The sequence below is a fragment of the Anoplopoma fimbria genome, chromosome 20 (assembly GCF_027596085.1).
Source record: "Anoplopoma fimbria isolate UVic2021 breed Golden Eagle Sablefish chromosome 20, Afim_UVic_2022, whole genome shotgun sequence".
Lineage (NCBI taxonomy): Eukaryota > Metazoa > Chordata > Actinopteri > Perciformes > Anoplopomatidae > Anoplopoma > Anoplopoma fimbria.
In genome coordinates this window covers 20878504-20899267 of record NC_072468.1, presented here as the reverse complement: position 1 = coordinate 20899267, position 20764 = coordinate 20878504, and the positions used below count along the sequence as shown (strand labels likewise).

Below are 20764 nucleotides of genomic sequence, written 5' to 3'. Positions count from 1 at the left end.
TGCATTTTTCATTATTTTCTGACATTTTATGGTCCGACACATCAATCAATAAATGGAGGAGATAAACTGCAGGATAATCAATAATGAAAACAATCCAAATATGCTGATTTTTGAGTATTGAATTTCAGGCACCAGTTTTCTGCATTTCTTGCTCTTTGCTAATGGAAGTCAGGAGGGTGGCATACGTTTGATGCATGATCCAGGATGTAATTGCAGCAGATATTGATTCAAAAACATTACGTTATTAGTAGCAGCCTGCTCTGTCTGGTCTTTGGGTTGCTTGTCCCACGACACTTCATGATATCAGAAGACTTATGCCTCTTTTGATGGAGCTAACTTATTCAAGAGATGGCGAGGTGAATATTTTGCTTTCACTTAGCCCACCCTTTGGACTCAATTATAATTCTCATGAGGCTGGAGACAAATAAACAATCCGGCACGGACATAATGTGATATAGTCATAACTCTACCACCCCAAATGAGAAAAGTAGTAAAATGGCCCCATAGGAATGCAAAGCACAATAAAGATAGTTGTCTCTTGCCAAGGCTAAAGTGACTACACCGTAAAGTGGCCATTCATTTGGCAAATCATCTGCACTCATGAAACTTACAGCTTTGTGTTGGCTACAGTGCCTTTAGTTTTGACTGACTCCCATTGACCCTCATCCCACTGCCTCCTCTGCATCCTCACTGCTAGGCTCCCCTCTCTCCACAGGTGCCAGTTGGTTACCATGGAAACCAAGATGGTAATGCAGCGAGAGCAGGAGGAGCAGTCGTCCCAGATGTCTCACAGCATGCAGCTGTCGTCCGAGATCAAGAAGAGGACCTTCACTTCCAGGTGCAAACATAGTCTCTTTACTTAAACAGTGGCAGAGGTTTTCCTGCATTAAAGTCCTGCATTAAAAAGAAAACCTTACTTAAGTAAAAGTATAGAAGTATTATCAGCAAAATGTATTAAAGAATCAAAGTAAAAGTAATAATTTTGTCACTAGCTAATATATTAAGACATTATCAGATGTTTATTACCTACTGAACAGAAACTCTGCTTCTGTATTTCCTGAATAAAAAGAAACGGTATCATCAGTATTATTTATTAATAGGTTGAGAGGTTCCACCTGTAACATTATAACACTGAAAAATGTCATCAAGTCTCATATTCAGCCCTTACCCTGATTGTAATTCTTAAAACGAGTTGAAATAATTCAGTTTCCCCGTGCAGCATCTCTTTTCTCATGCATTCTTCAGAAATTAGATAAAATAATGAGAAATCACTGCACAAAAATCTGAAAAATGGCACCAAAGGCTACAGTACACAAATCAAGAAAAACGCTTAACTCTGGAATCAAACTATTCCACCCTGCATAGGCAGATGTATTCATTTGTTTTAAACAAACTGTGATGTAGGATTTACAGATTAAATTACTTGTTAAAACTGAGATAGTTTTGAAATAAAACCGCATTTCACAAATAGCAAAGAACATTTCTATTTGAAAAAAATATTCTTCTGTGCGGTTAGTATCTGCCCTAAATGTACACTTATATAAACATTAAAGTAAGGACATTTTATTTGTATTATGTTGCTTAAAGTTGTCCTGATTGATCACAGCTGATCTGTTTATTATATACAGTCAGGGATGACAGAGTATTTATTACAAAGAAACATTCACTCAAACATACCGTGTGAGCCACTGGTGGTAGCTGCTAGCACAACACATTCACGCATTCACTACCTCAAGCTCACACTTCTACACAGCGTTTCTCAATACGTCAATAATGTTATATTTCAGTGTTTCTCTGTAATTAATCTGACATAATATCAGGAGTTTTCAGCATGTTTAATGAGTGAAGATACACACACACTACTAGGTGGAGCTGGCCATTGAATAAATGAAGACAACTATGTGTACAGTTGCAGTTCAGTGACTGTGTGGATAGTAGCGTAACTGTACCATGGATAGTAGCCGAGGTGTCAATTCCAGTAAAAAGGGAGGTGTTCCAGTCAACCAGTGAGGCTTGAAAGACAAACATGAACAGCAGTAACTGGGACTGCAAACATCTTGAGACACAACAGTGATAAAACAATGGCTTGACAGATTAAAATAAGAAACAGGCAGCTGCCTTAGCTTACTTCCATTGTGTAAGTATGATTCATGAACTGGCTCCATTGAGTCCTGGAGTGACGTCTGAGATGTGACGCTCAAAGTTGAATTCCTTACCTTGGCAAGGAACAACAGTTGACAAAACAATTTCAAGCTGAAGAATGATCTTTGAACCTTAACTTTTAATAGACAACACATCTTTAAAGGTGTCAATGACAATTCAATGACGATTGAGCTGCTGATGAAGATATTGTGGTGTCATTGAAAGCTCCTGGACAGCGACTATGTGTTGAGATGAGTTTCACCCAAAAGGCATTCTGTTTCTTGTAATGTCACATTGTGGGTCAAAATGTGTCGATAAGTTGAGCCACTTGCTGCTGTTCAAGCCACTGACTTTACCAGTCAATAATGATGATGCCAGTGAGGTGTAATAGGAATCACTTCTCAACCTGCCCAATAGACCCCAAGTCAAATTTGCCTTCATGTTCAAAGCCCCCCCTGCTGCAGAGCGTTAGCAATCTTTGCTAACCTGTTGGTCCGTAATCTCCATTGCAGAATAAAATGAATTGGAGCCATTTTTTATCAACATTTTATCAATGTATCATCATGTTAGTTTGAACAAAGCTGGCCTCTGGGTTAGTCTTACAAACAAAAACTACCAAAGAAGACCGTAGTTTTGCCCAAAGAGTTTAATTATTAGGTACAAGACTATTCATAGTACCGGTTGTTGACGTGCAAACAACAATGAGGGTAGATCATCCAGTGCCTCTCAGAGCTTTTCCCCTTTTTAATTCCTAGTTAATATTTTGAGGAAGTGTGTTGTTAATAAAACACTTACACCAACTTCCATTCCCCTGCACACAGTAAACGGTATCAGCTCTACCATAAATGTTTGTTTGCGTGGGAGCACATGTGTGTGCATGTTCCTGTTTATGTCCATGCCGTGGGTGTATGTGTCCCTGTGTATATGTATCTGTAGGCTGTACTTGAGCGATACTGTCCAGCCGTAGGCTCGGCACTAATTTATTCAACAGCCCTAGCCTCTCAGAAACACTCAAAGGGAACTTAAACAAAGGAAAAAAGAAAAATAAGAAGCCAAAAGCAGAAGTTGTCCGCTGGATGCCGTGAAATGGGGAAATATCCAAGCTAACAAACAAAAGAAAAAGAGAAGTCACATCAATTTGCATTGCCATTTGTAAGATGGATGGTTGAAAGTAATGCCTGAGGCTAGAGGTTAGCAGCAACGGTAGTTGGGGTTTTGTTGTAGTACACACCTAGGTAAATATACAGTTCTGACACACAAACTTTGAGATTTTTTATTTCTGTATTTATCCTTTTCAATGGAGCTGTGTTGTACTTTACCTCAACATTAGGCCTTTAAGCATGCTGTAAATATAGATATATTAGTAACACGTGAAAGCATGCGAAGTAAAAATATCCTCTCACTGTGGTTGTAATAACTATTGTTAAAGGAGCAACAGTCATCTGTGGATTAAGAGAGAGCTGAAATGAATACCTCTCTTGTTACAAAAATGCCTTTCATTGCCTCAAGTGACCTTGTCGCTAATAAACAAATTCCCCTTTCCTGTTTATAGGGGAGCACATAGATAAGGTCAGCTCACTTTATTCTTTGTGCTTTAAAAATGGAGGGCTCATGCTTCAGTGTAGTCTTACACACATGGGCCTGTTGTCTGTATGTGTGCGTCGGCATGACTATGATGAAGAGACTCATTTAAAGGTCCTACAGAACGAGGTAGCAGCTGTCAGCGCTTTAGATTTAGAACCACTTTACCGTACGTGTCCATCGACTGCCTCGTGTGTTTGGTTCATCATGTTTGGTTTGTGTTACAGTTCATCAGCTGGAATACAGCCAGCTCTACCACCCGTTGACACAGACACATTGTGGGTCAAAAAACTGAACATTGCAGATAATTGCATGATGCCGCAGAACAGTTACAATTGCTATTGTACCATACTATTGGTTTAGATCCAAAACCCTTTGGCTCATAAACACCTCATTGTCCTCATTTGCCTATGTGTTCACATCAGCAGCCCCCTGTTCCTCCTGATTTTATAAGATCCCTGTAGACAATAGCATGTGTGTTTGTACACCAGTGAGTGAAAGAGGAACAATAAGCGGAGCAGAAGCAGCTGATGGTGGTCATAACATTTTCTCGCTTGAGAGAAAACAGCTCATACGTTGCCGTGCTTGCGTAGCTGGATTAGGCTGTTCCACCCCCACCCATGGGAGGCAACTAGTAGATCAATCAGATAAAATACTTTAAAGGTTTTAAAAACATTGCACCATGCACTCCTGATAGAAAATAGACAGAAGAAACTGCACACACAGTCAATGCCCAGCAGCTGTGTAACACAAATCTGTACCCAGCACTGCCATTGTAACCGATGTCTTCTTAGCGCTTTCATCTCCTGTTTGTCAAGAGAAGATGGTTGAAATTAGAATACATTCAAGTCTTCAAATTCCATTTGTAATATTTTTGGAAACACCGTTGTGTGTTATACTGAGCAGTGACAAATCTGCTGTGTCACACAATAAACCACACATGGTGGCTTACCCCTCAGCTGCACAGACGGTCGAGGGTATTAGTGCGAGACACTATGTTGACATTGTATTTTAAAGAGGGTTATGACTTTCATGGATTCTCACTTCTTTACAGTTTATGTTGTTCTCTTTGGTTTTGGTTTGTCAATGTTTACCTCCCTTCACAACCGAAAGAGAGCAGACAAAAGAAAATATAAATTAAAGCTGTTTTCAGGCTGTAGATAAGATAAGTTTCCCTGGAGTGCTCAATTAAATGAAACCCTGTGTTTATAATGTTTGCCTACATTAACCGGAGCTCGCTCTGATGTTTGGCCACCTCTGCTGTTCACACAGAGAAAAATGAGAACCACTGCTGCTTTCTAGTGGCGGAGGAGAATAATGGTCTGATGAACTTGAGATTGGATAATGTGCCGTAAACCATGACCAAATGAATGGGCATGCTAATGTGAACACTCAATCCTTCCATCAAAAGAATAAATAGCTGTGAAGGATGAAAAGAGATAAAAATCAATTTTGTCAGTCTTTCACCTGTGTCATTTGATGATGTGCAAGATATATTGTGTTAATCAGGCTTTGCTTTGTTTTCCATTATCCAACCTTCTCTGAATGTAACAGTGATGAGGACGCCTCCTACTCTGATTTCTATCCCATCATCCCCGCTGACCTGATGTCCGTCAAGGAGATCCTGAACATGGACAACTTTCCCCGCCACAGGACATGGTGAGATATAAGATCCGGAAAATGACATAGCAGATGTTTTTGTTGATTATCAACAAGACTTGAGGGGTGGATGATATGAATAAAAGCCTCGACCATAGAGTGGGCAATTATACTGGAGCATCAATTAAGAAATCATTCAAGCGTAAAACAATCAGGCATGGGTGTCTGATTAACATCACATTGATGCATAAATCATAAAAATGTTTATGTTGCCATAAAGCAGTCCTGCTCACTGATTTGTAACATTGCCATGGAAAGTTAAAGGGGTAGATAGTAGAAGCAGTATGAAAAAAATCTCTGAGGGGTTGACAAATGTTTTATGTCTCACAGTATCGTTCACGATATCTAAAAGGGGCAAGATCTGAGATTAAGAGCAGTTTTTATTGCTTCTCAGCGGTTTTCGACATGTCCGCATCGGCTCATAGCTAATGAAAGCTAACAGCGCTAACAGTGCAAACACTGCAAAAGTGCTGACAGAGCTAACAGTGTTTCCCTGAGGGTGCTGTCGATCGGGTCGGCGTTATCGGCATTGTTATAGGCTGTGTCACAAAGCAGGGAGAAGCTATGATAACAACACACACAGAGGGAGAGCAACTTCACTCTCTGTTCAAGTAGACATTACTGCACTACATATTTACATATATATTATTGTTCAGAGCTTTAAATACGGTTCCTTTAACGAGACTAATTTGCTGGTAATGTAGGGTATCTGGCAATACTGGGCCCGATCCAATACTTGTATTTATAATGCAGTAGAAGTTTTCTAGCAGGCTGAGGTGGATGAAAAATAAAGAAAAGATCAGCATTTAATCTAATTTATTTTAAACAATACACAATCCTGATCCTTTGGATCCGCTCAAGACATCTCTAGGTGGCTTTTTTCTCCAACTAGGCAAAACATTTGCATACTAAAGAGCCATTTGTATCTAATAAATACAACTAATAAGCTCTACACCCCTGCTAGAAACTTATAATAATGCAATAAAATGTGTTAGTATAATGAAAAAATATACATATATTATAGGCAATATTTACAATAAAAATAATCGTTACTTGCAGTCTTATTGTAATAGCCTCCATCTGCAGCTCTAAGCTTGGGCACATTATCTCCATCTTCATAGTGGATTGAAATTTTTTGTTGGTACAAAATGGGCAACAACTGTAGATGAGTCTCTTCCTCTCATCCTGATCCAAAGATCTGTAAGCAAGCTTCCATTTTTCTCCAGCAGATTTCCTTCTTGAATGATGGGATATGCTTGTAATAAAACCCTGCCTCTCCATCAGTAGCCACCACCACATCCTCCCTCTCCACTTTATTTGAGAAAGTGGAGTGGGTGAAGTTTCACTGGTGCTTTGCCCTGCAAGCCATTGATTGCATACGACCGCCTATTCCAACAGAGGGTCTATATAAACGTCGGATATCCGGGTTGTTTCTTCACTCTAATTCATCTGTAAAAGGCCAGCTGGGGTCTTCTCCCATCAGATAAGCCTTGACAATTGAGTCATACAGTGGGAACCTTTGTTTTTGTTTTTTGTATTGATGGGGAAAAGAAAGGAGCCTCACATCCTATTGCAGGGAAGTCGATTAGCTTAATTGATGAACAGATAATCAATCTGCAACTATACGATAATATACTGTACTTTTAAGTCATTCTTTGAGCAAAAAATGCCAAATATTTTCATGTTCTAGTTTCTCAAACGTGAGAATTTGCTGCTCATAAGGGTAAACTGAATATCTTCGAGTTTTGGACTGTTGGTCAGGTAAAAGAAACGTTATTTGAAAGATTTTCACTATAAATAAACAACTAGCAGATTAATTAAATTATAATTAGTGGTAGCACTTAAAGAAAATTGTAAAGAGTATCAACTCTAACGTCAAACATCAAACTCTCAAAACAATTTGATAATCCAGGAAATATAATTATATGTTAAGTAACGGGTTGTGGATAAATGTACCAGACACTAGAGAGAAGTTAGCGTGTGGCTGGAAGCTAGACCTAATTTAGTCTAAAGCTTATTAGTGAATCAGAATCTGAGAGGATTTTGTTGATGACATGTATGAGCCATCTTTTACTATTCAAGTGTCTTATGATCATTACATTACATTACATTACAGTCATTTAGCAGATGCTTTTATCCAAAGCGACTTACAATCAGTAGTATATTACATATCATTCACCCATTCACACACTGATGACAGGCTACCATGCAAGGTGCCACCATCAGACTCTAACTAACATTCATGCAACATCCAGTCCACACCGATGGCAAGCCTTCGGGAGCAATTTGGGGTTAAGTGTCTTGCCCAAGGACACATCGACTGCCGAAGCCGGGTATCGAACCACCGACCCCTCTGATTGGAGAACTACCTTGCTCTCCACTACGCCACAGCCGCCCGATCATGTTGCGAGGTCAGGATTACTGCTCATCTGCCATGGAGAGGATGTAATGTATCTAAAAATAGGTCCCAGAATAGGGAGGTGCAGGTCACCGAGAACAGGAAGCGAAGAGATTGTTGCCTCTTGTGACAGGATTTGCTTTACCTAAATCCTCTTTTCTTCTGTAGAGGGGCACTTTGTCCTGTCTGGGTCACATAGTCTATCTGTGTTGTTACTCTCAACAGCACTTTCACATTTGGAGGCTTAGTGGCAGCCTCTTTCCTGTTCTCTAATCCGTCCAGAAAGTAATTTGGACTTGCTGTGTCAAAAATAATTTGACATCTCTAATGTATGTAGACTTCTTCATCGATGCTAAAAATAACCAACCAATAGTAATTTAGCCATGAAAGGAAGCTTTGGCTGGCAACAGTAATTAGATGGACGGACAAAGGTCCCAATTAGTATGGAAGGAGAAGATGGGTAATGCTAGACTATAGAGCTGGCAAGGAGGGAGAGTGAAAAGGGAGGGAAGTCATTGAGGGTGCGATCTTATCACACCCTCTTGAAAGACAAAACACATCTGACAGTGATGAGCCTCAGCTGCAGCGATGTGGCCCTGCCAGCTTGGCATCTCCTTAGGTGCCCTCTCCCATGCCACCACCACAACCCCTCCATCTCATCATCAATCTTTTCTCCCTCAGAAGCGCTAAGACAAAGATTGGTGAGGATGGATATTTTAGGATGGAGGCTGGAAATCTAGTAATGCTGGAGATGATTGACTCCTCCCAGGATAAGCGAGGAAGGACGGAAGGATGAAGTTGAAAGCTTTCGGGGATTGGAGCACAATTTCTTGAAGGGCCCCGAGTGTTGAAAGATGCCGGAGCATGACATTTGTTTTGATTTGTGTGGAAATGAATGCGCTATATCTTTTTTGTGTGTTGGCAAGTGTGGATCGGATTGCACAATTCCATGTGAGTCACATAACGGTTTCTCCACTAGCTTCTCTTCGTGGTGAGGCGGTAACATGTAAATTATGCCGCTGACTGAAACATGCCTGGTTTGTCTTGGCAGGATGGGTTTGCTGTTGTTCGCATCAATAAGTAATATTCAAATTCCCATTTGGAGCAATAATTAAGCCAAAGACCTTTCATACCCACTGACTCTGTGAGTTGCAGTGGTTAATTCCCTCAAGGCTTAACATCTCTGAGCCCGCAGAGATTAGAAATACTGTCAGGCTCACACTTTACTAAACGAGCTTGCGGCAGAAAAGGTCAAAGCCATGTTCCTGAGCGAGTGTGTGTGTGTGTTGTCCGCATATGCATCTATGCATACACATATTTATTTGCATATTTATTCATGCCGTTCGTGCATTTCACTGAATTATGGCAAGCACTTGTTGGGTCATTCTTGCTCTAGTGGCCATCAAAGCTCAGAGAAGTGTTTGTGAATACTTAAGACTCTGTCTCTCTGTTTGTTGTGGCAATGAGTGTGTGAAGTACGTGTTCAAATAATTAAGCCCTGGGGACCATCAATCAAAAGATGGTTCAGGATACCCCACCCCCCTCTGGCGATGAGAGAGTGTTAAAACGCCGCGTTTAAAAAGCAGGCAAAATTCATGATTGTGCGTATTAAGAGTGCGTATAATCTTCCATGCATAAGGATGAACTGCTGCATGTACACAAGAGAATATGCAATGCCATGTAAGCTACATTGAATGCACAGCTATAGCATATTGTTCAGGTGTGTATATACTATAGACTACCAGAGGGCCTTCTGGCTTTGTTTGACAGCCTTTACAATGAGCTCAGTGCAGGTTCAACAGCCAGAGAGCTGGTGGGGATTTACTGCGTTGCATAACGACCCCTATATAATGAAGACATAAATCAAAAGTAGGGCTTAAACCGCAGTCCCCAGTTACCACAGTTGCCACACTACTTTCCTGAGTGAATAGATCACAACCACACGCCATCTCCATGACAACCAACCTGATGAAAGGCAAGTAAAGGAGGTCACACAGGCGGCGACACAGCAACATGTGAGCTGTCCACACCTGAAGGAGTCCTGGAGAGGCACACATCATCATTTGAGAGATTTTTAGAGTGCCAGCTACGCATCTCTTCACAGTGATGTGAATCATCGGTGGCAGCGGGGCTCATAAAAGGCTGACTTCTGCAACCCTTTAAAACGAGTGTGAGAATGGTGCTCATGTGAAATGACACGTAAGTTTAAATGGAGCAGCAAACCACCGACCCCATCACTGAGGCTTTTAAATGCCAAGCTGCCAAATATCATAAAACTGGCGTTTGTCTGAAAATGCACAGGGACAAAAAAGAAACGTTTACGTGCCAAAAGAAATCAATGTGAAATTGCTGTTTTCTTTCTCTCGGAGGTTGATCCGCGTTCAAGCCTTTGTCTGAATTGTTGTTTCTACTCTTGTCACCTCCTCTGATTGAGGTCTGAATTGCTTTGACAGCCTACTCAAAATGTTCAGATGAGGCAAATTACTCCCCGTATAGTCTTGGTTGAAAATCTTTCGTGCAAATTAAACTGCAAACGTGCATATTAACATAGTTGCTACAACTGTTCATCAGTATTATGTATGAAGTTAAATGTTGCTGTGTTGTAAACTTTACAACAAGTCTGCAACAACACATGTTTTCTGCATTCACCACCCTTATTAGCTAATTAGTCCTGAATATAATAAAGAAATATGTGCTGTGCTCCACCAGGGAAATCCTGGAGGACACTCTGGCTGGAGAGTATCACAGAGACAAGTGGACCATGTTTGGGAACGAGGCTGAGAAGGTGGAGCTGGACGTGATCAGGAACCAGCAGGCGTTACGCACACGCGTCGACACAATGGCCCTTCGCAAGCAGGTGAACGTCAAGTTTTGGTCTCAGGAGTGACAAGGACTGCCTCGTACTCAGCTTTGTCAACACACTATACTATTATAGTATTCATCATGTTCTTAAACATGCAACAACAAAGTTTAATAGTTAGCTGGTTTCGACGAAAATGTTTTATTAGAAAGAAATATTGCAGATCTCAGTGATATGTAGCTGAGAACCACTGATTATAAAAATATATAAATTGTCTCTCTTTGCAAGAGTAGTGCATGCACTAATCAGTGTTACAACTTAACCACAAACTCGGACAGTGTTATGTCATGCTCTAAACACCAAATCACTCATGATGTCCTTGCAATTCTATTAGCTTCTGTTTCTGTCGAATTAATGCTAATAAACCAGATTAAAGTCTGGTTTATCATAAGTGAGCTAACGGGTACTTTATGTGCTGTTTGGTAAACTATTTATATATATATTATTTCATATCTTCAAAAAACTAGAAACAATGTGTATTTTGACATTTGAATGAAATACATAAAAAAGTGAGTCTTTCTGCAATTCCTTTAAGGTGGGATGCAAAGTGGATGTTAAAAAACATTCACATTATCCAAACGATTTAGAGTTGTTTAATTTGTGTTTCTTAAGTTTTTTAGTGGTGAACGCTTGCAGTAAAAAAGAAAAAAAAAGTTTACTTAAGAGATACATAATACAGATCAGTATATTACAGTACTTTTCCTGCAACTGTGCTGCAGGCACAAAAAAAGGCATCTGCCCACATGAAGTACCTGGAGCATCTGAGTCAGAAGGCCCCAGACTTTCCAATCCCCCTGAGGGCTCACACTGTCTGGGAGGGCATGACAGTCACACTCTCCTGTACCGTCCAGGGCTCTCCACCCCCAAAGGTCACATGGTAAGAACTTATGTCTCTGCTGCACTCCATTCTTTTGGCCTCCATTGGCCTCCGGTGATTCTTTTCCTAGCAGTTTCTATTAAAGTCTATTACTCGGGTCGTACTGCAAACCGGTGTCATTTCATTTCAAGTTTCACTTGGTTGGAAAGGCTTAGAGGAGAAAAAGTGTCATGGCCCAAAGTTAAAGCTTCCAGTGGACCACTACATAATATTTGTATGGATGTGCACTCCTGATATATCTTACTTTAACATTGTATTTGAGCTGACACAATAAGTCGATTAATCGCTCGGTGAATTTACAAAAATCTAACTGACAACAAATCTGATTAATGACCATTTGTGTAATTTATCACTTCTTGATTGGGAAATGTTGCTGTTTTTTCAGTTCTAAACACTACAAATGTAATATATCTCTATGTTGGACTAGTAAGATGAATAAAAACAAACAACTGGAAGATGCCACTTTTGTGTATGGGAAATTCCAAAACCATTTTCTGACCTTTTATAGACTTTATTCGTAAAAAAAAAAGAAAAGAAATAGTCCTGACTTGAATATGGCCCTCTGTATTAATATGAAATTACCTGTGTTAATTCAGGCAACGTTCCAAACTGCCAACCTTGATACTTGAGCTGCTGTAAGACTAGCTGATGAATAGATTGTGTGTGCTCAGTATTCATGAACTTAGATCCAGATGACTAGAAGCTTGTGGGTTTCACCCTCCCATATGGGACCCATCGAGCCCAATGAGCTGCAAGAGGCTATCCTCAACCGTGCCCAGCACAAGACAGCATGAGAGATCAAAAGGGTCCTCTTGGCTGTTATGGACTCAGCCAAACTAACATCTGATTAGTAAAAGACATGCATAAGTAATCACAGGGCAGGATCATGTGAAAGTGAAGGCCATTGTTCACTTTTCCTATGATATAAAGAAAAAACACGAAACTTTTCACACACTTAGATCTATTTCTTTACTCCTACCTCAGGTTTAAGGATGGTGTGCCACTGAGAATGTCTGACCAGCCATGGAATTACAGTCTTAAAGAAAAATTTTGTCTCAACTCACTGGAGATCAGAAGGTAGGTCACTAGCTCAAATCTCTACTTAAGGATGCAAAGCTCAGTGCAGGAAGAGAATGAGGCAGGGGGTGAGTAAGATGCACAACCTTGCTATTGATTAATTTAAAACATAATTAATAATTAAAAAGGTGCAAGATCCGGGAGTGGGAGCATTTTGATTTCTTCTCACAACTCTGAATATGTCGACGGCGATCCGACAGCTCATAGTTAACGGTGCTAAGGGCATCATTCTCTGATCAGGTAGACATTACTCCACTACGTCTGTTGTTTGCTGCTTTATTATGTTCAGAGTGTTAAATGCAACTCCTTAAAGAAACCAAGGTTTGTGTTATGAGATATAATGTGGCTGTTAAACTGAGAAATGAATGCTGGTGCTAATCTTCTCCATTAACTAACTTCAAAGAATCAGGAGAGCCAATTAAGTCCAGTGGTCTAATTGTAAGGCATCATGTTTCGATTTTGGGATTAATTTAACAGCAATCACAATACTGCTAGTGCTTAAAGATGTGCAACGAAAGCACAGACTTTTAACACTACAGATGCAAGTTGTATTTCAGCTCTGGGTTCATACGTTTCTTTATCCTCAGGTGCTCTCCCGATGATGCTGGCAAGTATAAAGTGATAGCCAAGAGTCCCCTGGGTGAAGCTACGACTTTTGCAACACTTGTGGTGAACTGTGAGTAGTTTCCTGTTTCATATCAGCTCCACCCTGCTGGAAAATACAAAAATGGGTTACAACACAATGACTGAAATACAAGAGTTCTGTCGCAGGTTCTAACCTGGTTATGGGTCATGGAGACAATGGGAGTGAATATCAGTGATATTAAAGGCCATGAAACCAGTCCAAAGAGTAAAGTGTAGGGATATGAAGGTTTTACAAAAGTGGTGCACACAACTTTAAAAACATACACTGGTCAGCTTTAGCATTGAGCAACTGCATTTGGCTCAACTGGTCCATTAAAACTCCATACAAACTACTCAAAAACTTCATACATTGATGACACTGCCCCCTAGTGTCTTTGTCATATAGGCATGACAAATCTTCATGAGTAATCAGACAACAAAGGATACTTTTACATAAAACAGTAATATGTTGCATTTGCTGCCATTAGGAATATCTTTTTGTATTCATAAATTCATCAATGGATAATTAGTTGAAAAAAACTGCAACTAGGAGTTAACTGTAAAGACAATTTAAACACCATTCAGCTTTTGGGCCAAGTATTGGCCACGTTTTATGCAAATATATATATATATATTTTTAAATCAAAAACACCTGGATAACATTATAAGAAATTGTGTGTTATTCAAGAATATCAACACATATTGATATTTGTAGATCTACGTAATACAATCTAAAAAAACTAAACAAAACAGTTTTTACAAGGTTTGATTTGATGTCACTTACTTCATTTCAAACAAAATGTTGATTTACACATGCAACCATAACATTGCATTATAGCCTATTTGAATATCATTTGTCTAACTCAGTGAGAAGACAGTAAAATATCAGAAAATGATTAAGCCAGACCAAAATAAGATTTACAGAAAAGGTTTAAAGCAAAAAAACACACGCCCTATGTGTTCACTACTACTCACTGTCGTTTACAATTCAACACCACCGAAGACAACAATGTTGACAAAAAATCCAACAGCCAAGAGAAGCAGCTGCGTGCGATCCTACAAAAATCTGGTTGAAAAATAAAAAAATAATGAAGCTTACTCACAAGTTGAAGTCAGCCAGTGTTGGAGTTGAACCTTCGCAGGATACCCGTCAGTGATTTCTGCCCTTGCAGGTAATGAGGTCTCTCACCAAGGCCCTTAATTGGCTGAGCTGTCTGTTCCTGAAGCTCCTGGATGTTGAGACAGAAAACCGTAGAAACCATGTCTTGACAGTACATCCTAACCAGTCTTTGTCCCAGTACCATCACAAGTGAGCGCTTTTATCTTGTGAATTAAGAGTCTGGGATAAGATTTAAACACAATAAATCAAAGCACGTGACCAATGTTAGCGAGCTCTGCTGGGCGGCAACTTCACCGCTTTTTTTGCGCAGCGCTCGGGCCGAATTGGTCCCAAATTGTTGCCTCCATATCCGGCTTTCCTACTGCTAGGGACGACCTTGAGTAATGAGAAGAAATTAAACCAAATAAGAAGTTAGTAAGTTAGTTAGTTAGCTAGATAACAGTTTTTTAATTAGTCGCTTCCTGATACCGCGTTTTCCAGCGTGTGAACTTAACCTAAGCCCCGCCCCCAGCTTGACAGGTGGGTTATCTGTTACTAGGCAACTCACGGAAAACATGTTGTTCCATTTTTTTAAAAAGGGGAACGATTTTGTGTTTTTACTGCAGGCAAGGAATGGCTTTAAAAAGTCATCAAATTAGCATATGTCACAAACCCTAATCACAAAATATGAGAATAAATCTACTTATTTATATGTAAGCTATTTCACCACACCAGATGCCTTATATTCAATGAGTGTGTCCATTGTTCAGGCTGTCAAAACTAACAATTTCCAAATATTGTACTACAGAAATGAATGTGAATATTACTTCTACTACTTATATTTTGTCATCTTTTAACAAGACCAATACTCATGATAGAGCCCAAATTGATAAATTCTCCAAATACATTTATATTTCATATACTAACCAATTGATTGAATTGCAGTACAGAAATGTCAAAGATAGGTAACTGAGGTAATTTAAAAACGGTGTTGTCTGTCCACCAAGGGGGGAACTGACTTTTTTCTCAATTTTAAAATCTGCTCATTAGGCTACATATCTAGTTCACAGTTTTCAAATCTCATAATCAAATTTAATTATCAGGGAAGTTTGATGTAATGGGCCTAAGTTTGAAATTTAATTAAATTAGCCAGTAGGCTATTGTAATCAGATTTTTAATCTTTAGAATATCAATATTTAACAACCTCAGAACTCCAATATTCGTCGAGCTATTAAATGAGCATTTACATTTTTCACTTGATTTTGCAGGGGCACAGACATTCATTAATGCCCCCAGGGTGCTGACACCGTCTTTGCCAAATTTTACCATATGTCCCCATCCTCCTAATACCTCCAATCTTCTCACTCCCCGAATCAGATATAAGTCCTTTTTTTCTAAATAAGCCCAAAGGGAATGATTTCTATTTTCAATGCTTTTCTATCCCCATTACCCTTGTTTCTATATAAATTTGATATTTTAATGAGAATCCGCTGCAGACTAAAATGATGAGAAAAACAGATCTCATTGCAGCACTCATGCATTATGAATTATAAAGAGGACAGTGGGTATAGTGGTGACTGATGGGCAAACATCTACAGTGATCATCGTGGCCTTACAGCATTGTGGCAGAAACATTTACAATAATGGTTTCTCTTTACATCTTATAAATGACCCCGCTCGGTGCCTGGCAGTAAAGCTCCCTAATGTTGTGTAGATCATTTAGATGGTCAGGGCGTTAATGATGCACTTCAAGGCTTTTCCTTGTCATCTATATTTCAGCCGCTTTCTTCGGTTGTTAAAAATAGGTTAAAGGGAATATTAGATGTGACTTGCATAAATGTGGGGTTGCCAGGTTTGATATATCTGCTGTATCTCATTTCACAACATCTGACTCTGTCTCTGTCTCCATCTCTGACCCTCGCTGCCATTCTCCAATCTGTCCTGCTCTGCCGCTCTGCTGCTGCCCTGCAATTCAGCATATCGAGGAGCCGTGGCTGGTTCAGAGAGCTCGCAGACCCCCGGTAAGTTTCACGCCAGGGCCCTAATGAAAAGTGTCCCCTTTCATTTTCTCTGCCACCCTTTGAAGTTCTTCCCCTACACCAGTGAACGAGGCGAGGGAGGGCTCGGTTAGCTTTGAAGACTGTGACGCAAAACTCTGCTCTGCTCTCGGTGCTGCACCTCATGAAGAAAGATATGGATGCATTGAAAGGGAGCACTGTGGGGACTTTGTTTGTTTGTCATGGGAGTTTATGTTTCTGTATGGGTGTGCGTGTGCGTGCCATGGGACATGTATAGGACTATATGAAAAGCCGCTGCAGGGATAGAAAGACCTGCCTCCAAATGAGCAAAAACAGAAGTGTATTTCATTTCAGCGACAGCCGGTGATTTTTTCAGTTTTGCTCTAAGTTGTGGAGCATCTTATATTGGCTTGTGGCCTAGATTAGTCTCCACCATGTGTGGGGATCACAACAGTTTTAGCATGTACCTGCACATATGCTCAGTATCTGATCGGTTCATGAGAGCTATGCTGGTATTTTTTGCCCTAAATCGAGAGACTATCACCAGTAAAACATCTGCACTGTCACATGACTAAAAATAATCTGTTTACCTCAAAAGGGCCTCTTGTTGGCAATGTGACTTCTGATTGTTGTCTATTAGAAGCAAAGGCAGAAGTTGTAGGAAGTCGTGGTTCTTTTCACCTTGATCACAATGATTCCCTAGTTTTTCCCTAGTTTTTACCTAAATTATCTTTACCAAACCACAACCAAGTAGTTTCAGAGCCCAAATTAAACCAAACCTTAACCATAGCATTGGCAGGAAGAAAAGCATATGAATCAGTTTTGTAAATGTCATATCCATTTTGGACAGCATCAAAGGATGTTGTCCTACTGATATCAGCACAAGAACAGTAAATGCTAAGGAAGGCTGACATAATTTGTTGCATGGAGGTCTTGATGAAAATGAGACAAAATTATTATAATTACCTATTCACGCTCATCATATCACTTACTTCTGTGAGATTTCCCAAGTCCGAGAATGAAAGTCCAAATGTTCTTGTGTTTGTCGGTTCGGATTATGTAAAAACAACGGTATTGCTTTGATGTGGGAAATCAGAGACCCAGCTAGAGGATTCTTTACAACTTGCAAAACACACACACTGAAATAATATTTTAATCCAAACCACTCACTGTAAAAAAAAAAAATGAAGGTTATTTTATTTTCTAATCTGCATTCCTGTTCATCTTGGATCTACAGTTCTAATTGTTGGCCTAGCTTTAAAAAGGAAATGCCTGTTTCAAAACACATTTTGGGTGCATTGTCTCATTTTCACATCTAGTAGTGGCTTTAATAACTGGATTAAAGTAGGGAAATGTTTGTCTGATCCTTGACAAGATCTGAGCTGTGACATTGGTGAGTAAATCACCCTTCAAGAAAGTACAAAGATATTTTAACAGTTAATTATGATTATATAACCCTTAGCTTCGACCTTAAATCGTGAGTAAATTGTTAACAAGAAATTGTTAAATAGGGATTGGCAATATGGCTAAAATCTATTTTTCCCAATTTAGATCATTTCATATCTTGTTAACAATATATCTTATTTTTCTATACTCCTGTTTGGATTAAAAACTTTACAAATGAAACGTTCTGGGCATTGCCTAATTTAATTAAGAACTTTGTTGCAGGATGATTAGATTTTCTGTAAATTTCAGTTAATATATTCTTGTTATTATCAATTTAGACAATGTAATTGTTTATCACGATATATTAATCAGCACAATGTGATTAAATGTGAAACCTGCTTAGCCACAGTGCAAAGAGACAGAGGACATTGAGGAGAGGCATCCTCCTGGAGGAGACAACAGACGACAGGAGAGAAAAAGCTAAAGATGTGACATTTTTTTAAAGTGAACAATTCCTGACAAGTTATTACTTCAGCTGCCATTCTCTCCCTTGTCAAAGAACTGAAGCAATACAATCTTGAAGTGAGAGCTACTATGTGTGCCAGGAGGTCTTGTCAAATCCTATTCTCAGGGATGCATCTGAGAGACTGTGACATGTTTCTTATAATGATCTAGTTCTGCTTAGTAGTCCAGAATATCACAGGAATGTGCGTCAAAAACCCACCGCTTCGATCTTTATTTCCTATCATTCAAACCTTCCCTCAGCGCAATGGTGATGATTATGATAAATTCACCACAGTTGCGCTTTTGTTTATTAAGTGATTCATGTTGTAAAATGTGATCTGCTTCATATGAGATAATCAAGTATCAGTTATATAAAACAGGCTGCATGCAATTCTTCAGCGTAGCATTCACGTAGCACGAAAGGCCCACGGCCATTACAAGCTGATGAAGCTTCATTCAGAATGATTGCCACTTCATTTCTGAGTGTGTGGGGAATGTATTGCACACACCTACATATTTATTCTGCAGAGCCAATGGTGTATTTAAAAGATAGCTAGAAAAAAACCCATTCATGCACAAGGAATGATGCTGTGTAGCCTTTATAGTATTTGTCCTGATTAGATGTGTGTGTTGGTTGACTTTACTTTGGCAGTTTTTCCCCCCTAATTTCAAAGACAAATGGCTCACATAGGTCATTCTCTTATCTCCTTAGATCATAGACTGTATATAAAAAGTGGACGTAGTCATCTGACGTCACCCATTGGTTTGTGAGTAGTGGTTTTAAAGCCTCTAGTTTGACTATTTGGCCATTACCAGTTTGTTTTTTTACAACCAGTGAACCATAAATGACCATATTTGGACTGCTGAGGATTGATGCCGTGGTATACGGCTCAAGGTAGCCACGCCCTAAAGCATACCCTGCTTTATCGTTTATTTTCCTCTATATGGGACCATAATTTACTATATGAACATCATGCTGTATTAAAGAAGACTTGAAACTCGTGATTGCGATCATAAACTCATGTTTACAATGTTTACTGAGGGAATAAATCAAGTGAGAACTAGTGCAATTTTCTTAAAGACTTCCATACAATCTGACTTTTGGTTCCAACCAGAAGATTCGCTCCTGATGGCCATTAGAGAGAATGCAAGTTTAGGGCTCTTCTGCATGACTTCACTTTTCAGAACCATAGATATAGCCGCCTGCTATAGGTTGCTTTGTTTAGTTTCATTTTCTGACACTAGTGAGAAAAACTGAGGAAGATAGAGTTTCTTTCTGCTAGCTTGTGGAGAATAATGAAAAACTGAGCACAAACCATGGAACAGAGACATGAAAGCTTTTTTAGACCAGGTTTGGTAAAACAGCTGGAATGGAATGATCTTTTATTTGTTATTTTCTTGAAAAAGCATCTTTATTCCTGCTCACAACTCCTGCACATCCTCTGCTCCCTGATTCCTCTCCTACTTACCTGTCCCGGTTCTTTCCTTTGTGGGGTCCCAAAGGAAGTCTTTGTACTTTTTACTCTTCTTGTCTTTCTTCTTTTACACTTTAATCTTTCCTTTAATCTCTTACCCTGTCATCCTCTCTCCCCTAGCCTTCAAGCGTGAGCAAGAAGCCCAGTTTGGCAACTCCTTCCCCCCGACATGGGTGACAGAGGGTGACAGCCTCACCCTGCAATGTACCTTCACCTCAGCTCTTCTGCCCTTCCAGCAGGACGTCTCCTGGTTCAGAGATGGTAAGTACTATTAAAGATGAGTCATATTCAGATGTTTAATAACTTAGATGCGTGCTAAAAGATTTGTTTTTTACATTCTTTAGGCATCCAGCTGCATCCGTCTAGCAATGTGGACATCAAGTCAGTTGACGACAAGGCCTCCATCACTTTAAAGGCTGCATACAAGGAACATGAAGGTGTTTACACAGCCCGACTGAGGACCTGGGATGACATGCTGGAACACAGTGCTTTTGTCTACGTCGAAGGTGAGAAACCAACAAGAAAGTGGTTTTGATGTAAATGCTGTTCCTGATTCTTTGATCCTTTACCAACCATGTAGTTAGTTTAAAATTAGTAATTATAATGTTGTTTCTCAAACATCAGGTTTTGAAATATGTTGCTATTCATTGCGTTTCACAATGAAATGTTGAGGACGTTGAGGGTAAAGTTTCAATCTTTAACCTTAATAATAGTTTGGCAAAATAATTGGAACACAAGGTCTCCTCACAAGCTTTTTAATGAAGACAGTGAGGTGGTTGACAGCCCTGGAGGAGGCTGGAAGTGGATATTTTGCTGTTTTGTCAACATTAAAGGAAATATTCATCATTTAGCTAAATATTCTTATCTACTTCCTTCGGAAGAATTAGATAAGAAGAGGTTATCACTTTCTAAATATCATCATCAACCTTAGTTTATTCTGGCAAAATTAACTGAACATTAAGCTCTTTTACAGCAATGCCCTGAAACCATGTTCATACAGCCTATAGGGCTATCCAGTATGTAAGAAATAGGATATACAACAACAACAGCAATGAAAACAGTAT

The 20764-nt window shown here is 39.5% G+C and overlaps 1 protein-coding gene across 1 annotated transcript in view; it reads left to right on the top strand.

Moving 5' to 3' along the window:
• The first annotated feature begins 731 nt into the window (after nucleotides 1-731).
• The window catches only part of myom3 (myomesin 3), a 50936-nt gene continuing 30903 nt past the window's right edge, over nucleotides 732-20764 (top strand). The window contains 9 exon segments of the mRNA XM_054621237.1: nucleotides 732-838; nucleotides 5278-5382; nucleotides 10490-10637; nucleotides 11360-11517; nucleotides 12502-12594; nucleotides 13182-13270; nucleotides 16294-16338; nucleotides 19821-19961; nucleotides 20045-20206. Coding sequence (XP_054477212.1) covers nucleotides 732-838; nucleotides 5278-5382; nucleotides 10490-10637; nucleotides 11360-11517; nucleotides 12502-12594; nucleotides 13182-13270; nucleotides 16294-16338; nucleotides 19821-19961; nucleotides 20045-20206 — 1048 coding nt within the window.